This window comes from Oryzias latipes, chromosome 5 (assembly GCF_002234675.1).
Source record: "Oryzias latipes chromosome 5, ASM223467v1".
In the NCBI taxonomy this organism is placed as follows: Eukaryota; Metazoa; Chordata; class Actinopteri; order Beloniformes; family Adrianichthyidae; genus Oryzias; species Oryzias latipes.
This window is the reverse complement of record NC_019863.2, coordinates 3,888,322-3,910,423: the sequence shown is the minus strand read 5'-3', so window position 1 is coordinate 3,910,423 and position 22,102 is coordinate 3,888,322. Positions and strand designations below refer to the sequence as shown.

The following is a 22,102-nucleotide window of genomic DNA, read 5'->3' as shown; positions in this document are numbered from 1 at the left end:
CTACATAGAGATGGTTGTGATTGTTATTGAAGGGGTCTCAGTTCCAAAGCAGATGGCAGAGATGTAGATACGGTAATCTCACCATAATCCAAACTAGGAAGGGGGTTAAGTTTAACCAGGAGTTGTTTACCAGAGTGTGTGAGTGAAGATTTGTTGGGATAAAAAACAATTCTAGATGTGATCTTGTTAAAGTAGCATCCATCCAAGCTGACCTCAGATCCATCCAAGGAGGAGATTTTGGCTGGGCTCTCGCCATCCCTGATAGAAATGAAGCATTTTGAACCAAGAGAAGGCATGTAGAATTCTGTAGAGGCTGGTTTGTACCGAGGACAATGCAGAGCACATGGAGGAGTTAGCTGTGTTCAGGATGCTATCATCACTGTTTCGGTGAGTATTGGATCCACAATACCAGTTTTATTGACACAGATGTTGACTGAAGTTGGAACCCGAATGGATCTCTGGGGGACACCGTTACCCAGGGAGGCTTGAGAAAGAAAGGACAGAACCCAACTGCAGCAGTGGCTCCTGAACCAGAACAAGCAGCTGTGAGCTTGGCAGAGGTGTTTGGGTCTATAGTCCACAAAAACACCTTCCATTTTTTTGTATTGTCAATGGCACAAATTCAAAACCTTGGTGGAGGCACCGATGCATCCGTCTCCAGTTCTGAACCCGGACTGCACAGAGTGGCACGTATTGTAGTGAGTTTGGAGGAGGTGTACAAGCTGCTTCTTGTTTAATTTAAAAAAATATTTTGCAGAGACAGGATAGTATGGATTTGGGTCTGTAGTTCCATAATTAGCATGGTCTCCTTTGAAGAGTGGGGTAACAGCTTCACGTTTCATGGCGAGCACTCCAGCTTGTAGGAAGGGGTCGAGCAAGCAAAGAATTCTGTGATGACAAGAACTCCAGGTGTTAAGAAGAATGGGTCTAGTGCAGGGATGGGCAAACTTTGGCCCGATTTAATCTGGCCCACCAAACTGGAATAAATTATATTAATAATCATTGTCCCTGTAATTCTGGTTATTCTGCATTCATGTGGTGTTGGAAGATTTGTTAATTTTCAGACGTTCGTGCGTGTTTTCCGAGTTGGAGAGCAATTTTCCCGATTATTCCAACCCCCGTGAACGCAGCATTTCTCTAAGTTTGCACTTTCCTTGATGGACATCAACCCATCTGTGCAATTTGTCTCTGCTCCAAAGCGGTTTCCCTGCATTGGAAAACCCTGTCATAGAGTGAAGTTGATAAAGGTTGTTATGGTTCTTGTGTTCTTGGTGTGCTGGTTTCAGCCATGATGGAATTAAATGGTGGGGCACAGGTGAGTCTGTGTTTGCAGAGACCAGATGAACGGACCTTTTAGTGGAGGTGAGTTCTGTGAGGAGAGGAGTTGCTCTGCAGCAATTCTTCATGAACATCCAGTAGAAATTAATGAAACCCAGCAAATGTTGCAGATGTTTGCATGGGGTAGAGGTGGACCATCAATATCAGAAGGTCTTCTATCTCTATGTGTCATGGTAAATGAACCATTCAAAGCATAACAGACTGTTTGGCTACTGTATTCAACGATTCTCTACAAAGGGTAAAGGTCATTTAAAACACTTTTTATGCAGAACTCATTCATTTAATGCTCACATGGGAGCTTTATTCTGAATTCAGCTTGATTTTGGATGATTCATTGATCAGTTTTTTTTAAGCAATTGAAAAAACAAGGGAACAATAGACCAATAATAGATATAACAAATCTATAATATTATACAGCAGGTTCTCATCAAAGCTATTTTTTTCTGGATTTCAAGTTAGTTTTGTTTTATCAATATTAGAATTTATTAAAATATCCTGGAAGTGAGGCAGAAAGTTTGGCAGTCTTTCTTGCTGTTTTTTACGGCTCAGTTTGGGTCACAAACTTTCAGGTTTGTGTCAGAAAGCTAGAAGAACACAAATGTTCAAGTCTTTTCTAGGTCAGGGGTCTGCGACCTGAGGCTCCGGAGCCACATGTGGCTCTCTGGTTATGAGAAATAATTTTAAATTAATTACATTTAAAAAGCAGCTGTAATGTAAACCACAAAGCAAGATAAGTTATTCACAAACAGTTGAAGGCCAATACGTATCACTCTGCCTGGGTCCTGACTACAGTACCCATAATGCTACAACAAGCCTTCAAGTTTAAAAAGTAACTGTCAAATAAATTGTGCTTTCTTTACTACAAAAAGGGTTTTTCATTTTAAAGGTGTCGACTGAGCTATTCAAATGACTAATTTTATGTTTGTCTAGCTGTAAAAAATCTAATTTGAACAAAGATTATTCCTATTTTTACCAAAAACTCTGTTTCACTCTCATTTTCATATACGACTGAGTTGTCAAACGGTTTCTTAACCTCTAAATTGAAGTTTTGTCTCTTGAGCTCATCTGTACAGTTTTAGACTATTCACAGAAATACTGTTCATCTTTACTTGTTATGATATATTATTTTGTGTATTTTAAAGGAAAAAAGAGACTAGATTTAATAAGAAGAAAAAAGTAATATCCAAAAGGGAGTGAGAAGAAAAAAAATCCTTGTAAGTAAATCAACACCTTCATGCCCAACACGTCTTACCACACCCAGTGCACCGATTACCCATGATAGTCCTGTTCCCTCGCTCACTTTCAGTTTCACTTAAAATTACACACATAGAGAAATTTACTCATGGGAACATTCGACATTTGTCACATAAAAACACGTGTTGGTTTTCATTTAAATCCTATTCCCCAACTCACCAAAGTGAACCCCCACAATATTTACAGATATATCACTGTTGACCTAATTTAGTTTAGTTAATTAAGTTCAGCTAATCTACTTCATTTTTATAACATGGTTTTTTTTACTTTTTGAAAATGTTTTTATTTTCACTTTCCAATTTTCTGTTTATAATTTCTTCTTTATTTCTGTTTATTCTTTTTATTTATATTTTTTGTGGGGTTTTGTTTTGCAGCAGCAGTTTCTCTTCATTAATTCTCTGTCATTTTTCGACTAACTTGGTTTTTCTTTGGACGCTCTAGATTATAGAGATGCCAGAATCTCTGGAAAAGGCTTCACACGAGATCTTTGGATCAGCTGCTGCACAAACATCACTCCGAGTTGTTTTTTTGTTTTTTTTACTGCGTTCTTTCTTTCAATCATCAACGTTTTCTGATTTATTTCGACTCATGAATTTAAAAGAGGCAAAACATTTTTAAAGATGACAAAAACAAGCAGCTGATCACTTATGTCACTAATTAATAGACCTTCAACAATTTGATAATCAAGTCTTTTGGTATGTGTGTTTTATATTCAGCCGTGGTGCAGCGGTAGGGCGGCTGACCCATGATCGTAAGACTGCAGGTTTGACTCCCGCCTTGCACGCCCATGACTCGAAGTGTCCTTGGGAGGTAGAAAAGCGCCATATAAGTAAACGCCATTTATTCATGTGGCCTATCCCACATTTTTCTGTCAGCATGAAGCAAAACTCAGCAATAACATCCCTTCGTTGTTCATCCACTTGTTGAAATCATTTGTATTGGTCCAGTTCTTCCAGGTTTTTCATTAGTATTGATTTCTGGTCCGTCTTATGTCTTCTGTTTTCTTCTCCATGTTGCTTAAATGATGCTTTTCTTCTTGCTCTTCCTGTTTCTGCTTTTTTCTTGGTCCCTTTATGTCGGCTCCTGTGTCCTTCAGTTTTTCTGTCTGTGTTAAAATGTTCATTTTTCAATTTGAGGTTATCAGCTGTTCAACAATTGGTGGTTTGGTTTTTGTCTTCTTTGTTTATTAATGTGTAACAGCTGGAAATATTTCGCTCATCCAGGTGTATCTTTTTACTGCTTAGAAATGCAAACACTGCTGTTCTAGTGTTCATAACTCTGCAGGTGAAACTTCATCCCCTTCGTTTAGTCCAACTGGAGCTCTTGCATAGCTGCCATGCTTTGTTGAAAAGCCCAGAGAGGCCTTTTCCAGAGCCTGCTGCTGCTTCTCCTGCTTACGCTGCTCCGTCTTCTGCTGCTGAACCCACAGGTGCTCCGACATGCTCCCAATACACAGCATTCATTTTGTTTGTAGTTTAAAAAAGGGCAATATTCAGCCCATTAAACTATTTAATCTGACCCGCTAAACTGAAACTAAAAATTCTGTTGATAATCCTCAACATGATAATGTACACACACACCTGTAATTCTGGTGTGTCCCTATAATTGGCGCATAACAAATTTATTGGCCTTTGTCTATATTTGCAGAAGATTTGTTTTTTTCTGACGTCTATGTGTGTTTTCCGAGCCGTTTTTCCAATCCTAGTTTGTGTTTTTCCCTGATGGACATAAACCTAATGGTGCAATTGGCAATAAAATGAGAACAAAAGGCACAAGTTTTGAAATAAAAACTCCAAAATGTTCCATTTTAAGGTATATATGAATTATCAAAGTTAAAGCACGTTTTCTTCCAGATTCCATGTTGTTTCTTTCTCTTATGAGGTGGAAAACACTCCACATATCTGCTCCTGGTCCGGCCCTTCCATCAGATTTAGAACCCATTTTAAAACCCTTTGTGGCCCATAAGTCTAAAAGTTTGCCCACTCCTGATCTAGAGCATCGAGGCCAGCAAGCATAAGTGTCCAGATTTCTGCCAGGAGCTCAGACTTTATTGGGTGGTTTAAAAAAAAAAGAAAATGAGTTCTGGTGGAGATGATGAGAGACAGATGATGGAGTATGACTGGGAGATGGTGATGTGTTGTCATAAAGTTTAAGTTAAGATTATTTGTAGGGATGCTGGTGGACGAATGATGGTCTGGACCAGAAAGGACTGGATCTTCTCTTAGATCAACACCAGGTGTGTAATAAGTCTTCTCTGCTTGAACGATTCGTATGTGATGTCCTTTGTAATGGTTGGATGCGATGTGGACCTATATGGAGACACAGTCCTGTGGGATAGTTCTGCTGATCACAAAAACCAGGAACGATGTAAAGAAAGTGTGAGGTGAACCAATGAACAGGGGACAGCACTGAACAGGTAAAGGAGTCAACGCTCAGAGAAAAACACGGATAAACTCAGATTGTGTCTTGATGAATGATCCAGTAAAGCGTGCAGGGTGCTGGCTATCCGATCTGATGCACACCAGAATCCCGTCTGATGGTTGCTGGTGAACCCTACAGGTGTGGTACCTGCTGGTGGAGCTCTTTCACATATTCTTTTTTATTTTTTCACATCATATTATTTAGATTTTTAAAGGATTTTAGCTTTCAGATGGCCCAGAGGTCAAGTTTACATCACCTCAGTGTGATTACCTACAGCTTAAGTTCCTCTGACATTCCCTCCCCTATAAACCAATAAAACAGATGCTTCCCTGCTGAAACCAGTTGCCCGGCTCCAGAGAAAGCCTTTTGCTTGTTTTTCCGTGTCATTTGTGTTTCACCAAGTAAAAATAAACATGCAGGTTTCAAACACGGACTCCTCTGCGTTTCATGCTGGTTCCTTGTATGCTTCAAAAACAGCAGCTGGAGGGGAAAAAATATCATTTTGAAGAAAACACAACTGACGAGAGCTGTTCAGAAACAGATAAAAAACCTTTTGTTCTGCAGACTTGGAGTCTCCTGCAGACAGATCAACATGTCCCTTTGTTATACCTGTGTGCAGTCGTCTCTCTACGTGTGCTGTGATTGTGTCACATTAGTCGCTTGTGCAGACAACACGTGCCTTCATTTGTATGCCTGCTCGGCTGCAAGAGTTGAATTAAATTCAATGTGTGTGGGAAGGAAAACATGTCTACCATTGTGCTCATCAGTGTTTTTGAATGTCCATAAAAAACGTTTCTTGTAATGTTAATGTAAGAGTCTCAAAACAGGCAGACGGCTGGATCCAATTGCAGCAGGTTTTATTATCTATTATTATCTATTTATTATCTAAAAGTCCACAAAGCTAAATCAGGGTCAGGTAGCCTGAGGTCAAACACAAACATGGGAGCATCAGAGAAGAAACAGGATTAGTCAGGGTCCAGGCGAGATTCGGGGCAGGCAGCAGGCGAGCAAGTCAAAGACAAAACCGGGCCAGGAAATCAAAAGATCAGGTCCAGATACAACGCTCAGCAATCCAGGCAGAGTGGTTCAAACAATACTTTGCACTGAGTGAGGCTCAGTGCAGTGATTAAGGATGCTTGTGATTGATTGATTGAGTAAATGAGAGTCGTGTGTGCAGCATCCAGGAAGTGTGCGCTGGGGCTGCTGGGGGATGTGGTGCATTCAGCACTCTGGAGATGGTTTGCATCGGTGACCAGAGGGAGAGACAGAGCGCTGACCTCTGACAGTGAACTCTCCTAAGTTGGCATTTTTAATCTTAATAAACGCTACGTTTTTCTGTGTATCAAAATACCTATTTTATAAATTACCTGTCCAAATCTTTTCTGTTATCAAATGAAAACAATCTGGTGTTTTAATCCTGTTACATCAGGACATTTATTGGTTAAATGAGAACAGTCTAGATGGGAGAGTGGCTGGTTCCAGTTTGTGTGTGTGTACAGTCTTTGGTAAAATGAAAATACAACAATTAATTGGTTAATTGATGCTAAACTAATAAATGGGCTATTTTGCCCTTTAGAGCCTAACCTTCAAATAAAAAGTCAAGTCCATAAATAGTTATTCCTCTAGGAAGAAATCAGTGTCTTCTGATAAAACCATCTGCAGGAGAATAAGATACCAATTTTAGGCAAAACTCTTCCTCAAACTTTTGTTTTCTAATGGTTTATTAGATTAACAATCATAAATACTATAACACACAATAAGAACCTCCACCATGCTTCACCATTGTCTGCATCATTGTTCTGCTCTCCAGTCCTTCCTCTGACAAACTGCCTTCTTCTGCAGCCAAATATTTCAGATCTGTACTCATCGGTTCAGAGCATCTGCTGCCATTTTCCTGCACTTCAGTTCATGTGTACAGACGCTCCAAACAGCAGCGTCTGTATTGTGAAGAACTGGTGACTGAATTGATTTAATCTCGTTGGAGCCGAACGTAAGGCATTTTCCATTGGTGACGTCACACTTAACTCAGTCCAGTTCTCTTATACAGTCAATGGTTTCAACCTACTTATGACATTATTGATCATTAGTCCATTTTCGGCAGAATTGGTTGATCAAACATCCGATTACTTTGAAAAAGATTCCCTAAAGTCTTTGTAAGTGTACCTATAAAATTAATGCTGGTTTAGAAACAAAATATATAAACACTATATGTTCATTTTTTTGTGCTCACTTTGCATTTTGTAAAGTGATATCTTAAACAAACATTACTAATATTTCTGAAAGGTTTTTATCGTCACAGCATTTTTTGCAGGTGGTTTCTCCTCCAGGCTTGGTTCTTCTACCAGAGGCCTGCCAGCTTGAGGGTCCGGCGCAGTACCTCTGCTCTTCCTAGTACTGCACTTTTATGAACTGAGATGTCTGAGGTTTTTCCAGGGATCGGCTGTAGCCACTCCTCCAGTTTACAGGTTACTGCCCCGAGTGCTCCAATCAACACTGTCACCTTCACTTTCCAAGCTTTCTACAGTTCTTCAATGAGGAAGTCCTTCTAACAAAGGCTGCCAAGCAGATTTCGACATGTAAAAGATTTTGCTTGAAGAGCTGAACCACTTGAAGCCTTGTTGATAAATCTGGTTTGATGGTGTGAGGGATGGCGGCCAAGGCAAAACACAGACGAGTTAATTTGGCAGCTTTAATATGTGAAGTATTTCACAGAAGGGTGATGCTTTCCTTCGACAGTCTGTGTGGAAATGTCACAAAAAGTTCTGAGCTGCATAGTAACATGTTTGCACCATCTGTGAAGGTGAATCATAAAATCATACTATAAAGTCTAATTACAGTTGTGGTTAATTATGGTTTCTATGGAGTCAAAGGGTTCTCACAAAGGTATTTAGTGAGTTCATGGTTCTTAGAAGTTATGCCACACGCTGCTGCTACAGCAACACCAACGATGAACAAAAATCTCTATTTATTCCTCCATGTGGATGGTCCACGCCGCTCAACTACACACCACTGGAAATTAGTAACACGTCTTTATCTGTTCTCAGTCTCACCATTTCAAATTAACTATCTTCCTTCAAGGATAAATTAGAGTCCTGATCAGGATTATCTAAAATATGTCAGATCTGTTCGTATTTTTGCAAAAGAAGAACAAATATTGTTTCCTGCAAATAAAAGGTTCCTTTCCATTCAACAAGCTCCTGTTATGCTGCTCTGAAGATTCTTCTAGTCACTCTGTTTACCTAAAGATAAGGCAGCATGTATATGACAAAGAGCATGTCTGAGTCTGGATACCATTCTTGTCGACACCATAGATATGTCAGTATTTTTGCTTTTCTGTTTTAACCATATACAGTCTGTGGTTAAAATGCATTATTGTCATATTGAGCCAAACCAAAAAATGTATCAAAAATAATTCATTTAATGTTTGATATGCAGTCTCAATCCAAATACATACAAAGATAAATAAATACCAATATATAAAAACAGTCTTCCTTTATCTAAAGTGATATTTAAACGCTTGTTTTTATTCAGTCAACAGTCAAACACTCAACAGCGCCTGCTCTTCAGTTTATTGCTCCTTTCCTGCGCGCTCTCATCACATTCTGTGGTCCTTGTCCATGAAGTGTAGCGCACCGATGGCTGCCGATGTTGGATTTATTCAAGTCAACTTATTTAGTGACAAACAAGAAACTGCGTAACAGAATTCTCCATCATGGACCTGCATCTTTGCTTTGATGCCATGGCGCGCAAAGCTCCATGCTTTTCTCTGCCAAGCTCCGTTTTCTCTCCAAGGCCTGATGGTCTTACTTGGACTCAGAGATGTTTTTGAGGCTCATGTACAGGGAGCTGACCGTCGTCGGGTCCTCGTGTCCCGGGCGCTTACCGTTGGAATTCCGTCGACACAGCAGCGTCAGGAGCTTCTTGGGGAACTGCCCGCTGAACAGAAGGTAAATGCAGGGGTTTGCGCAGCTGTTCAGGCTGGCTAGCAGCATCAGGATGGTGAAGGTTGCAGCTGGAATAGGAAAAGTGCACAAATCTAGTGTAAATTTATAGGCCGTTTACATTTTTATTGCGCGTAAAGATGCGCTTTTGCGTGTGCGGTTACGCTTTTAGACTCACTCTAGAAGGGAAAAAAAGTCAAACTTCATGGCTTCAGGATTAGATGACCTCGGTAAATTGAAGAAAAACTTACTCTCTTTTGGAGCGTGTGTATCCCAGGCGGACCAGAGCTGGACAGTAAAGAAGGGAGCCCAGCAGATGATGTAAGCCAGCACAATAACCACCGTGATCTTCAGCGTTTTCACCCTGGCCTTGGACATGCTGGCCACACCACTAGCTCTGGATGGCAGCGCGACTCCTTTACTTCCCTGCTTGAGAGTTTTTTGGTAAAGGTTTATTTGGATCGCTCTGCAGATACGCACTTGGCAAACAACAACCGTGGTCACAGGTAAAATGAAAATGACCAGAGTGGTCCAAGTGACGTACGTCTGCAGCCCCCACGGCTGGATGAAGTCAGCCCAGCAGTCAAAAACTCCGGGCGCGACCTCCACTTGAGAGAAAATGAAAACCTGAGGCAGGCTGCCCACAAAGGAGAGAGCCCACGCGGCGCACACAGGCATGTTAATCCTGGTGCGCGCCCGCTGAAATTTCACCATGGGGTTGCAGACAGCCTGGTATCTGTCAACTGTCATCACTACAATCATGTAGGTCGATGAAAACATGCCGAGAACTTGGAAGTACTTCACAAGGCGGCACACTAGATCTGGTCCCACGAATCTGTCGGTGATGTCCCAAATGAGCTGCGGGCACACCTGGAAAAAGGCGACCACCAAGTCCGCCAGGCACAGGTGGAACACGAAGATGCGCATCCTGGACATCTGCTTGCGCTGTCTCCAGAGAACCAGCAGCAAGGCGGCGTTGAGGAGAGAGGCGCTCACGAAGATCACGCTGAGGAGAGCAATCTCCGCCCTGGCCAGACTCTCGTCTCTGGGCACATCCTCCGCATCCACAGACGCGCTGCCATTCACTGCGCGCATTTTCGAAAAGGAGACTTGTAAACGTGTCAGGGAGTCTGGGGTCAGAGCAAAGGAGACCCGGTGACATTTAGTTGCTTCGTTTTCAGAAAAGTCATTGAGAGGATCATTGGACTTTAGCAGACATCACTTACACTGCCTTGATTTTCTTCTGGAAGGAGGTGGAGCAGGTTCCAGGGTTGATGACTCTGCAGCTTCTGGTTCTTCTCTGCCTCTTTTGCTGTGCCTTCAGCTTGTTTGACAGAGAGAGAAACTGGGCGGGGCTGAATTTATTGACTCAGTACTCAGTTCTTTCCGAATGAATGAAGCACAGAGAAAGCTTATTCTTACCCCGTTTTGCAGTAAAACTGAATAAATGCTGATTGAATGACTTTGGAAAACAAACGGGAAACGTCTGAGAGGCGGACTCTGCTTTTATTTAGACTTTCTTAATATCTTTTAAGGTTATTTTTATCTTCTGACAGGGTTTGTGAGTCATGGAAGCACATGGTGAATACAAAAAACACATGCATGCTGAGGATGGATTAATTTTGATTTAAACATTTCATGAATAATTTCGATATATAATAAAATGTAGAGAAGTGTACAAATGAAGTTATATTTTTGCAGCAAAACATGAGTCCTTTAAAATCTCTGGATTTTGTAAGATATTTTTATATGATTTTCACTTATGTTTTGTTACTTAAAACTAATAGAATAACCAATGGTCAATAACATAAAGACACATTTGTTACTTTACTTAAATAAACTGAATAAGACTGGGTTGACAAAAAAAACAGTTAAAAAAATATTCAACAACTCTCAAAGTTTAATTTAAATTCTAAATGACTATATGATACATTTTGCAATCTTTGTGCAACTTTTTTTTTTGACAAAAATATTTATGAGGGATCCCACAGATGAGCAAGACATGTTGCTTGCCATGTGGGGGTATAAAAAGATACTGAAGTAAATAAAACTACTTTCTATCCACTTGTTATAAGTGGATGTATATCCACTTCCACATTGCAAACACACACACAACAATAAAAAAGGCCCCATTAATGCTAAAATACTTTGCAAAAAGAAAGGGTTTCATGATGTAAATGTTCCCAGTATTGTTGTACTCCATTAAACATCATCTTAGTTGCTTTTGAAGTCATGTTCCAAGATATTGCTGTGTTTTATTTATTTCCTTATGTGTTCCCCCAACAAAAAGTAGTATAGTTGGTGTTTATTTTATTAAGCATACTTCCATAGAAGTATAGCTTTAACTAACGACAATGTAGGTGCAGTATTGGAAGTATACTTGCTGAATACTTTTTCAGACTAAATGAGAACATTTAAAGTTTACAATTTATAGGTCTAGTTTATAGAAAGTAAACTTCAAGTATACTGTCTCATTTTTAGTAAAAACTAAGAAGCTTATACTTGTAGCTGCCGACACTTAAATAGACTACTTAGCTCTAGACTTTAGCTATAGCCCAATTTGTTTCTGGTAGAAGTATTTAAAACAAAAAAATAAATAAAATTAACAGGTGTTGAAAAATGTCAAAGTAAAATTCCAAGAAAAAATAAATTAGCAAAATTCCATCCAATAGAGGTCAAGTGCTTATTCACTTTTGGTATTTGATTCTATGATGTTTTTTTTAAATGTACATTTTATTAAGAACATTTTTATGACATACAGTGTAAAGAGCAATAAACTGTACCTCAGCAAGAAAAAAACTAATATTAAAAAAAGGGCTACAGGCGCTACTCGCCCCGTCCGCCCGCCTCTACGCAGCACCGCCGCTCTCACCGCTGACCTTCGATCAAGGCTATAGTCAAAGCTGCATATGCTAATCATGCTTACTATGCTAGTTGTACAACTGTTGTTAAAAAAGCTAGCATTGCGATCACTACCATCAAGTGACTCAGAAAAACACATTGCCTAAGATGCTAATTATGCTAACTCTTCTAGTTATGCTAATGTGGCGAAAAGTGCTAGCGCTGCGATCGGCATCATCAACTGACTCAGAAAAACACATAGCTCCATTGGTAAAAGTTACATGTCATCAAAGCTACATGTCAAGCTACATGTTAATTAAAAATCCACTTTTTTCAGAATGGCAGCTTTTTTTGTTGATTTTATCTCCATAACAACCATTTTATGTTGCTGTCGACTGGGGATGATAAACAGGGGGGTATTTCAAAAAGCAGGTTATGTGAGTTACCATGGAAAGTTTGAGGCATTGATATAACTTAATTATTTGTTTCAGTTAAGATAAATACATTTTTTGAGGTCAGTTAACCTAAAAATAACACATAGTTATCAGACTATTTTTTTTTACTTTCATTCAAATTAATTCAATTAAGTGGGTGTAACTTTGGTGCTGCTGTTAGATCGTCAGCGCAAGGAATTGTGGGATTCCATTCCCTTTACCTGTCTGGACGGATTTGGGTTTAAGTGTGGGTTTTTTTCTAAATGTGTTTCATTGTTTAGCTGTTTTACTGTGTTTTGCTGAGTTATTTTATCCTGTTATGTTTAATTCTTTCTGCACATGAGTGAGAGGGAGGGAGAGGGTGCTGAGTTTATGTAGCACCCCTTGTGTCACATAATGGCTTAAGATATAAAGTCAGACTGACATGATCACTGAAAGTAAGGTATTTATTGAAAATCCATTCATTCATTTTAAGGACATAAAAATAAAAATATTTATGGCAGCGGGCTTAAATATATGAGAGTTCAAAAAGTACAATAAATTAAGATGGAAAAACATTTAATCAAATTGGAGTAAAATGACATTTAGTTAGATAAATATGTAAATTTCAGCTGTATAAACAATTGTTGAGTTTGATAGACGTAAGAAATTAGGTTGTATATGAGTTGTGTGTGTATTTATATATATATATATATATATATATATATATATATATATATATATATGTATATTTAATGAGATGAAAATAGAGAGATGAGAGAAATTACATGGAAACTCATGCGTTTTTGCTTTGCCGTTATTTTTCTCCAAGCAGAAACTCTCTCTTTTGCTGATGCAGCCGTGTTACTATTTTGGCACTCATATCCGGTCTTTTGGAACCTACATACCCACAGTAAGCAAGTTCAGGTGGACTTCAGCCAGAGTTCAGGGTTAAAGTCAGGGTAGTTTAAACGTGCCTTCTGGAATACCCCTCTGATCGACGTTAGTTTTAAGTGAATCGGAAAAAGTAAACTTTTTGATGTCCTTAGCAGCAGAGGTTTCTTGCTAACCACGCCCTCATTCCTTATATGGCCATATCCAGTGTGTTTCAATATGTTCAGTTCCAGACATGGAACATACATTAAATCTTCACAGTATTCCATTGAATAACATAAGACTTATAACAGTGCGCCACTTTTGCTAGCTCGCCACACAAACACCTTTTCAAATCTACAAGTTCTAATTGCAACATTTTTTCCATAGTAGATTGCCATTGATGCGTAAAAAGTTACAAGACAATCAATAAAAATCCTTACGACAGGTTTAATGTTTGTATTCAGTAGTAAAAGTGCTTTTTATGAAAAATTCAGGATGGCGGCCTTTTCCCGAAGTCAAAGGTCGACAAAACTCCAGAGGTGATTGTGGACTTACGCTAGCGACATGTGCGTGAAAAAGTTAATTTTCCAATATTATGTTTAAACGCGAAAAAAGCAAAATCACAGATTTTGGCACAAAATGGCAGCCAAACTGTAGAACGTGTCGCAATCCCGTAATGATTTCAAAACTTCTTTTAGATATAGCAGACAAGGATATATTGGTTTCGTCAGTAAATTCTCAAAAAAAAAATCTGAAATTTGTGCCAAAATCTGCGAGACGATCGATGAAAACTCCAAAGACGAGTTTTCGTTTGTATCTGGTACTAAAGGTGCTTTTTTTTCATTCAAGATAGCGGCTTTCTCCCGAGGTCAAAAGTCGATGACACTTCTGTGGTGTTTGTAGACTGGAGCTGGCAACAAGTGTGTGCAATTTAGTGAAAATCGCTTGAACAAAAGTGCAGTTTTCCCATATTGGGAAAACACAAAAATCGCCAATTCTCAGAGTTCGCTACAAAATGGCCGCCAAGCCGTTGGTCGTGTGGCCGTCCCATAATGATTTTAAAACTTCCTTGGGATATCCCCAACATGTGTGTTTTGGTTTCATAACTGTATTTTGAAATAATTTTTTTTCGGCCTCATAAGCAATTTTCAGCCCATTCGTGTTTTTTTTACGGGAGCGCTCGCTGTGATGTCATCGTCTTCGGGGGGGGTGATGTTGACTTCGTGAAAAACTCATTTACAATTTATCCTAGGTGTGTGCACATTTTGGTGACTTTTTCAGTGTGCGGCGGGGGTCAAATTTTCGCTGGAAGGCACTGAAATCTTTCCAACTGCGAAAGCAATATGGTCCTTGCGGTCAGTGGCTGCTGCTGCCGGCCATAATAAAAGTAACTTGGTATTCTAAGCTGGGACAGATGATGGGTTTTAATTGTTTCTTCGTTGGTACGGGGAGAAATAGTGTGCAAACAATGTCTGATTTGAGCAATTAATTCAAAGAAATATGAACTTTTGTTGGTAAATGTAATTTTATAACTTTAGTATTTTGTTTTTAAAATCTGATTTATTCGGTAGACTAGTGAAGATAGCTTATTATCATACTAAGTAAAGTCAAACAAAACGTTCTTTAAGTCAGGAAAAATGTGTATAATTTAAGTCCTGATACGAGTTGAAAATTTGTTCCAAACTAGTTTCGTGTGCTCACAGGTAGAAAAGCCAGAACGTCATTTTCGACCCTCAAAGTCGTCACATCAGCTTGGACCAATCGAAACACAGAATGGGGGCGTGTCCTCTTGCTACCGGAAGAGAAATGTAAACAGAAAACAGCGCTCGAATTGTCGACTTGTTTGTTGAAGAACCTTTTGAAAGTTTGTTTGCGTAGTTATTCCTTTCACAGATAAGCTAATGCCAGTTTATTTTGGAGGAATACTTTTTTTTATGCCGAAGACTTTTCAAAAATCGAGCTAGCCACTGAGCTAACGAAAGCATCATACGCAGTAGTGGGCCGCTGTTTTGCTAGCAAGCGCCGATGCCTCAAGAAGGGGAGCGGCCTCTTCCCCTCATTCGGTCTTTAAACTGTCGCGTCCCCGTCAGCGCTGTGTTCTGTAACCGCACGCCGTATGTCGTGAGGCCGCTATGGATCGACTACAGCGGAGTTCCTCAGGCATACGAGGATCTGAAGCCTGGATCCGGGCGACGAATGACCACCTACGTAGGTAAGCGCTGCCCCCCCCCCCCCCCCCCCCCCGAAAAACTTTATTGAAGGCCAGTACAGGACCAACATATCAATATACGCTGTACATTAATATAGACATAAAAACAGGTGCCAGGGTGTGGAAAAAATAAAAGTACGTGGAGTAAACGAAAGTACAGGATGGTTATGTAAAAAAGATTTAACATTTCAAACAATTTTATGTTGGAACGAATTTCAAGACATTTTTATTAATCTTTTTTGTTTTTTTGAAAAACTGATTGATTTAACACATCTCGCCTTCACTAGAAATTAAGAAAAATGTAGGAATCTGTTACAAAATGTACATTTATGAATGTAAAATTTAGCAAGAAGTGGGAATAAGTTTATAAAAAATGTCAATATATACATGTTGTTGAACGCCAAACAATAGACGTTTTCAAAGGGAAGAGAGAACATTTGAGTAAATTTGCTCGAAAAGAAATCTTAAAACTTATAAGAAAAATAGCAAAGCCAAAATAAACGTGTTTTTTTTAAGATTACAAAAGATGCACATTATGTCAATATTGGGTTTAAATCTTCTGAAAAAAATAAAAGCAATTTTTCAGTGTAAAATCTATGGCGTGTTCATTTGAAGATGATTTAGTGGATGAAGAAGCTCAGATAATACTTTTTCCACCATGTGAGGGTGATAAGACCACATATTATTTTTCCTTACCGCGAAGGGGGGTCTAAGGGCAGGGATGCCAGTATAGCTTAGTTAGTTTGTTAGTTCATTTTAGTATTTTACTATTGCACTCTTTTTATTCACGATCCTTTTGAGTTCATGTTTCACTTCGAAGCCCATCGAGACGACTGTTGTTGTGATTTTGGGCTATACAAATAAAATTGAATTGAATTGAATATGGATGTTGGAAAAATAAACTTTTTTACTTTGATCTAACTTAATTATTTGCTTCAGTTAAGATAAATCATTTTTTTTGTTAAGTCAGCTTAAAAATAACGTAGTTTTCTGACAGTTATTTTACTTTCATTCAAATTAATTCAATTGAGTAGGTGTAACTTTGGTGCTGCTGTTAGATTGGCACCGCAAAGGATTGTGGGATACCATTCCCTTTACCTGTCTGGACAGATTTGGGTACAAGTGTGGGTTTTTGACCAAATGTGTTTAGTTGTTTAGCTGTTTTACTGTATTTTGCCGAGTTATTTTGTCCTACTATAATTAATTCTTTCTGCACCATGAGTGAGAGGGACGGAGAGAATGATGAGATTATTTAGCACCACTAGTACTTGTTACCAATTGAAATAATTCAAGCTTGATAAGTAATATATAATTCACAATGATAATGGAAATGAGATAGAAGCTGTTGCCTTTACTTTGTTATTTTTCTCCAAGTAGAAACTCTTCCTTTTGCTGATACAGCCGCATTTTTTCTATGTTCTTATAATCTTCATTCGCCGTCATTAAAATCTCACTCTGTCTGTCTTAAGTGTAGTGTTGTCTTTTGTTCTCCACGCGTTTCCATGGTGACTCCGGAAATCGGCGATCCATTGAGAATGTCTTTATGTACTTGACGTGCACGTGCATTAACCCAGGGTTACCAAGTCGAGCGTAATTACGCTAACTCATATCCGGTCTTTTGGAACCGACATACCCAGAGTAAGCAAGTTCAGGCGGATTTCAGCCAGAGTTCAGGCTTAAAGTCAGGCTAGTTTAAACATGCTTCCTGGAATACCCCTCTGATCCTTTTCCAAGATAAATCATAGCGAATACAAACACCTGACTAAAGTGCTCTAATGCATATATTACTTTTCCTGGAACGGGATGTAAAACAGAAAAGAGAAAGATTAAAAAGGGAAAAAAGCCAGTAGGTCTTTGACTAAATAACATGCATATTTGGAGAGCACGTTCATCCAACACGGCCATTGTTTGCATTACGCAAATGAGATATTGATGATATTATTTGAAATGTTGGGCCCTCTGGTCATTGTTTTCCTCTGGATCCTGTGTCACACAACTTTGATTGCATGTAAGACCCACAGGCTGAAAATGACTTGTCTAAAATTAATCAATTCACAATTTAAAAGGACAGCACGAGTGTGCTACAGCAGCTTAGATTCAGGTTCATCTGTCATTTGGAAAATCTGAAAAATGTCATGTAAAGGTAAAAGCATTGTACATCTTAATTGAAAAACATGCCTCCTCTTCCCTGTAGGTCATCCCTGGTTGTTCAGAGATGCAGTAACAGATGAGCCTTTAAAGGTGAACGGAAAAGAGTTCTTTCTTCCTAAACCAGCAGAGAATGGAGATGTGTCTGTTATCATCACTTTACCAGGTAAAGCTAAGCTGTGCTTCTAAATTGTTTTTAGTTGATGCACTTGTGCCTAGATATCATTTTAAAACCAGCCACGGATTGGTTTGTAGGAAAGGCTTAACAAGTAATTTTAACAATGCTTTGATTCGTATCATAATTTGAGGTTGACAATATGATTCATAGTCGATTTTGGTTCATTTTGAACGATCCACTTCACTGACCTCATATTAATCCAGGAGATATTTAGCCTAAAATTCCTTTTTTCCAGATTCCTTGTATGTCTTGCAAGATAATCAAGTGTAAATGAAATAGTGTTTTGATATCACAACTCTGCCATTAATAAAAGAAGGAACATTTACAACATTGCTGTGACCATGCTATCACTGATCATAACTTTGGAAAACTATTTTTGGTATTCATACGTTATGATATTTCCTTTTCTTGTGTGTTTGAGAAGCATGCATTTACAGTTGTATTACATTTTTTTACAAAATCAAAAGCTTTCCTGCTTTTCCCAAACCCTTTCATAGTCGACAGCCTCAAGGATCGAGCTCTTCACGTCATCCGATGTCTGGTACAGCCAGAGGACTACAGGAAGCTGGAAATAGCTCGCTGTCTCCACGAGGAGCTGGAAGATCAGCCGAACGTGTTGAAAGACCTCCAGCACATTAACAGGCTTGTCGAGCGACGTATGCAAGAGAGAAACCAAGACCAGGATGTGTAGGAAACCAGAGGGATGTTGCCAACATGCTCACAGCAATACTGAACTGCACCACCAAAGACTGCAAAGACATAACAATGCTGTAAAATAAGACAAATTCCTGAGGTTCTTTGCAGATAAATATAAAGAATATTGCACAAAAAAACAAACAAAAAAGATTTACTTACATCTTCTGTTGTCCACTTTCCTTTTTTCTATTTTTCAATAGTTTGAGAAAACAAATGGAACATTTTTAGAGCATGAAGAGACTTGTTCTATTTTATCTTTTTTTTTTTTAAAGTTTGCTTTTCCGTATAAGATTTTCAACTAACAAGACATAGAAAGGAAACCCTCAGTCTGAAAAGTATAGTAATGTTAATGTTTCGTTCTAACTGCTGCTTTTGCTTTTTGTGTTTATCAGCGACTGAACCTCTTACTGCTTTGTCTAAAAACAGCTGTGATGAGCAACACAATGAACTATAGTTAAAAGGTTTTTTTTAAAGTTGCGAGCATTTGTAACTCCATGTGCTTAGCTCCCCGGTTCTCAGAATAAAAAAACAAAAATCATAGAAAGTCCAAACCAAAACACTATAGCATTGTGTACTATGTTTTTACAAAACGCCAAAAGGAAGGAATGTTAGTGAAGACATAATGTATCTTACACTGTTTGTGGAGACTTGGATCAACTGCTGACAAAACTGTTATTATTTCATGTTTTCTTTTTAATTAAAGTTATAGTTTTACCAATAAATTTGGTTTTTAAAGTAAAACATTATCATCTTTTACGCCAGGCCCAGATCATTCATATTAAACAACACTTATAATTGACCTAAAACATAGATTTAGGTCTAAACATGTTGTATTTGCTCACAGACAAACAGTTTTTTTTGTCTGTCCCTGAAATTAGGGCTAATTCCAGTGTACTCCACAAGAGCACTGTTGCCAGTTTTGTTGCTAAGCAAGAAAACACAACAGCACTTTACCGCATGAGAGTATTCCTGTGATAAAATCTGGAAAGTGCCGATTGGATTTGAAAAGAACAACCCAAGTCCTGTTTCAGAGCAGCCGTGTCCGTCTTCAGAGTTTACGCTCTCTTTCACACGTGTGTTCAGTATTTTTCGGGTGTGTTCACAGCTCTTCTGTAGTCGTTTAGAAAGACGGTTTGTCCGAGAGTTCACCTCGTCCAGTTCCCACACCTCTGGAATAGTAACTGGAGCAACATGAAAACAAGGTTAGAGTTGAAAGCAGTTTCCTGCACAGCCACATTCAGACGAAGTCAATGATAAGGAATAATAATGACCAGTGGTGACGTGAGTCATGATAGAAGCCGCTCTTCCCTCAGACATTGGTCTAACTTGCATTCTTTAGTTATTATAAGTAGTGGAAATTGATCCAGTTTTATAAAAAATAGAGCCAAAGTAATAAATAAATAAAACGAGGGACATAGATCAGCCATTTTCCATTGAGAATAGAATTTACAGCATGTTATCAATATCTCATGATAGTTTAATCAACAACAGGCATTTTTGGTTAGTTTTGGTCCATGAAACAATGACACAAATTTTGATTATTTTTTAACAAAATACTGAAAGTAACAGAACCTAAAGAACTTCTACTTTTCTGATGGATAATCAGATTTCATTGCTCAAACAGAATCATAATCAGCTAATTTAAAAAAGAAATTAAAACAGACTTTCACAGCAATCCATTTCAGTGGTTTAAATTAAAGAGGGGAAAAAATTGTGGAAATGAAACAAAAAAGATGAATTAGTTTTGATATTAATTCTGTATCAACATTGCTGATGCAGTTAATGTTGCTAACAGTACATGTGAGTGTCCTCACGGAAAAGACAAAGTGCGTCTATCTGATTCATTATAAGCTTTTGTGAATGAATCTCAAGATAGATCAACTAATTATTAGTACAGGAAGCTTGTCACTGTCGATAAGTAAAACTGCTGTTAATGACTTTCTGCTGAGCTGACAGTAAGAACCACGTTAGATTTAATTACAAGTCATTTTTATATTTGTTTAGTATTTTAATCTGTGTTGCTCCTAGAAAAAACTTTGACCTTAAAACTTTCATGACGGACAGAAAATGTTCAGTTACCAAACAAGGAGAGGAACAGGAACTGTAGATGAAATGCCCATTTGGCCCCAAACTCTTCACTTTAACAACATTTAACAACTCGGTGTAGCATTTGTTAAACATGTGGGAATGGAAGGTGTGAAATAGCAAACTGAATGTTTTTACTCCTTACATCTCTTTACAGTGTATCATGTTATTAGCAAATAATTGTACTGACTTAATAAAGAAGGTAAAAATTAATGAATACAAGTTAGTGAACAAAACAAAGGTGCAGTTATCCTCTAAATTCACCCAAACAACAGCTAAGACACAGCAAAGTAATGCAAAAGAGGTAAAACAACAGTTTTACCTCTTGGTTATGGCTAAACATTTAGGTGTCTAGCGCTTCATTATCCGTTCAGCAAAGCAATTCAAAGTACCTTCTGTGGGAATTTTTCCACACAAATAATTTCCCTTTAAAATAAACTTCAAACACAAAGTGGTCGTCAACACATTATTGAACAATGTAATTCAGAGGTTTGCAACCTGCAGTTCTTGAGCCTCATGTGGTTCTTTTACCCCTTCGACTATGGCTCTCCACTTAAAGAATAATAAAAAGGTTTAATTTTTGAAAAAATGAAAAAGTCAAAAGCTAATTCATCTTCTAAACCCGTTTTGTCCCTTTTAGGGTCACGGGGCTGCTGGAGCCTATCCCAGCCACTTGCGGAGGAAAGGCAGGGGACATCCTGGACAAGTCGCCAGTCTGTCCCAGAGTCACTAATCACACTCACATTCACACCTATGGACAATTTAGAGTCACCAATTGGCCTATGATGCATGTTTTTGGACAGTGGGAGGAAGCTGGAGTCCCTGGCTTCCTCCCACCATAGAAAAATAAAAATAAAAAGTGAACTAACTGGTAAACTAACTCAAACCTCTGGCCTAAAAACAGGATTTATGCAAAGAAAATAACAAAGGCAAGTAAAAGATAACAGGGGGTATTATTTTCCTTCCTCTGACTTACTTTCAAGCAATTAATTAAATAAACTCCTTTTGACCAAAGTAATATTTAATGGTTTCAATGTGTCATGTTCTGTATGCATAAGAGCCTTAGTTCTATTTTTGTTTTGCTTGAAATAAACCATTTCAATTGTATTCAACTCCCTGACAAACAGTTGAAGGGCAATGTGAATCACAAGTCAAACTAAAAACCTTTTACAGATTCCTGTACCACAGGAAATCCACTGGAAGTCACCAAGACCAACCAGAATTTAGGCACACCGGTCATGAGGCAGATCTTCTGTTTTTGAATAAAGTCAAGGATTTTAATTGCACCTTATGCTTAGAAAAATATGTCACCTAATTAGCTGGGATGTGATTTTTGTTTGTTAGAAGTACAAATTGGTTCAAATGCACATCAGTCTGTATTTTTCCCCCCTGTCATTTCTGACAACCCATGACCCACTACTACAGTAGCTCCATTGAGATTATCTTATGACACAAGGTGTGTTTGTCCCAAAAACAAGTCGCCTCTGCCAAAAGTTACAAGCCATTTTCCATTTTGAAAAAAAAAGGCCAATTTAGTCTTTATGTTTTATTTATGCTAAACACAACATTTCATCTAGATTTATCATAATAATAACATAAGCACATATCAGTGTCTTGTTTTTCTAGAGCTTAAACTTTGGGCTGTTTAGTGAGAAATTGACATGAACGGCTGAAAAACGGTAGGAAAGTTGCTCTAAAGCAA

The 22,102-nt window shown here is 38.4% G+C and overlaps 2 protein-coding genes across 2 annotated transcripts; one reads left to right on the top strand and one right to left on the bottom strand.

Moving 5' to 3' along the window:
• Positions 1-8,416: 8,416 nt before the first annotated feature.
• nft-vtr (vasopressin V1b receptor-like) lies at positions 8,417-10,255 on the bottom strand. The gene is given in 3 exon segments (NM_001278816.1): positions 8,417-9,025; positions 9,206-10,084; positions 10,181-10,255. Coding segments are annotated over 2 exon segments (1,053 nt in total). The 5' UTR covers positions 10,050-10,084; positions 10,181-10,255; the 3' UTR covers positions 8,417-8,816.
• A 4,604-nt stretch (positions 10,256-14,859) lies between these two features.
• vhl (von Hippel-Lindau tumor suppressor) lies at positions 14,860-19,056 on the top strand. Its single transcript, XM_004068502.4, has 3 exons — positions 14,860-15,296; positions 17,488-17,607; positions 18,117-19,056. The coding sequence occupies exons 1-3, from the start codon at positions 15,110-15,112 to the stop codon at positions 18,308-18,310; spliced, it is 501 nt and encodes a 166-aa protein (XP_004068550.1). The 5' UTR covers positions 14,860-15,109; the 3' UTR covers positions 18,311-19,056.
• The last annotated feature ends 3,046 nt before the right edge of the window (positions 19,057-22,102 follow it).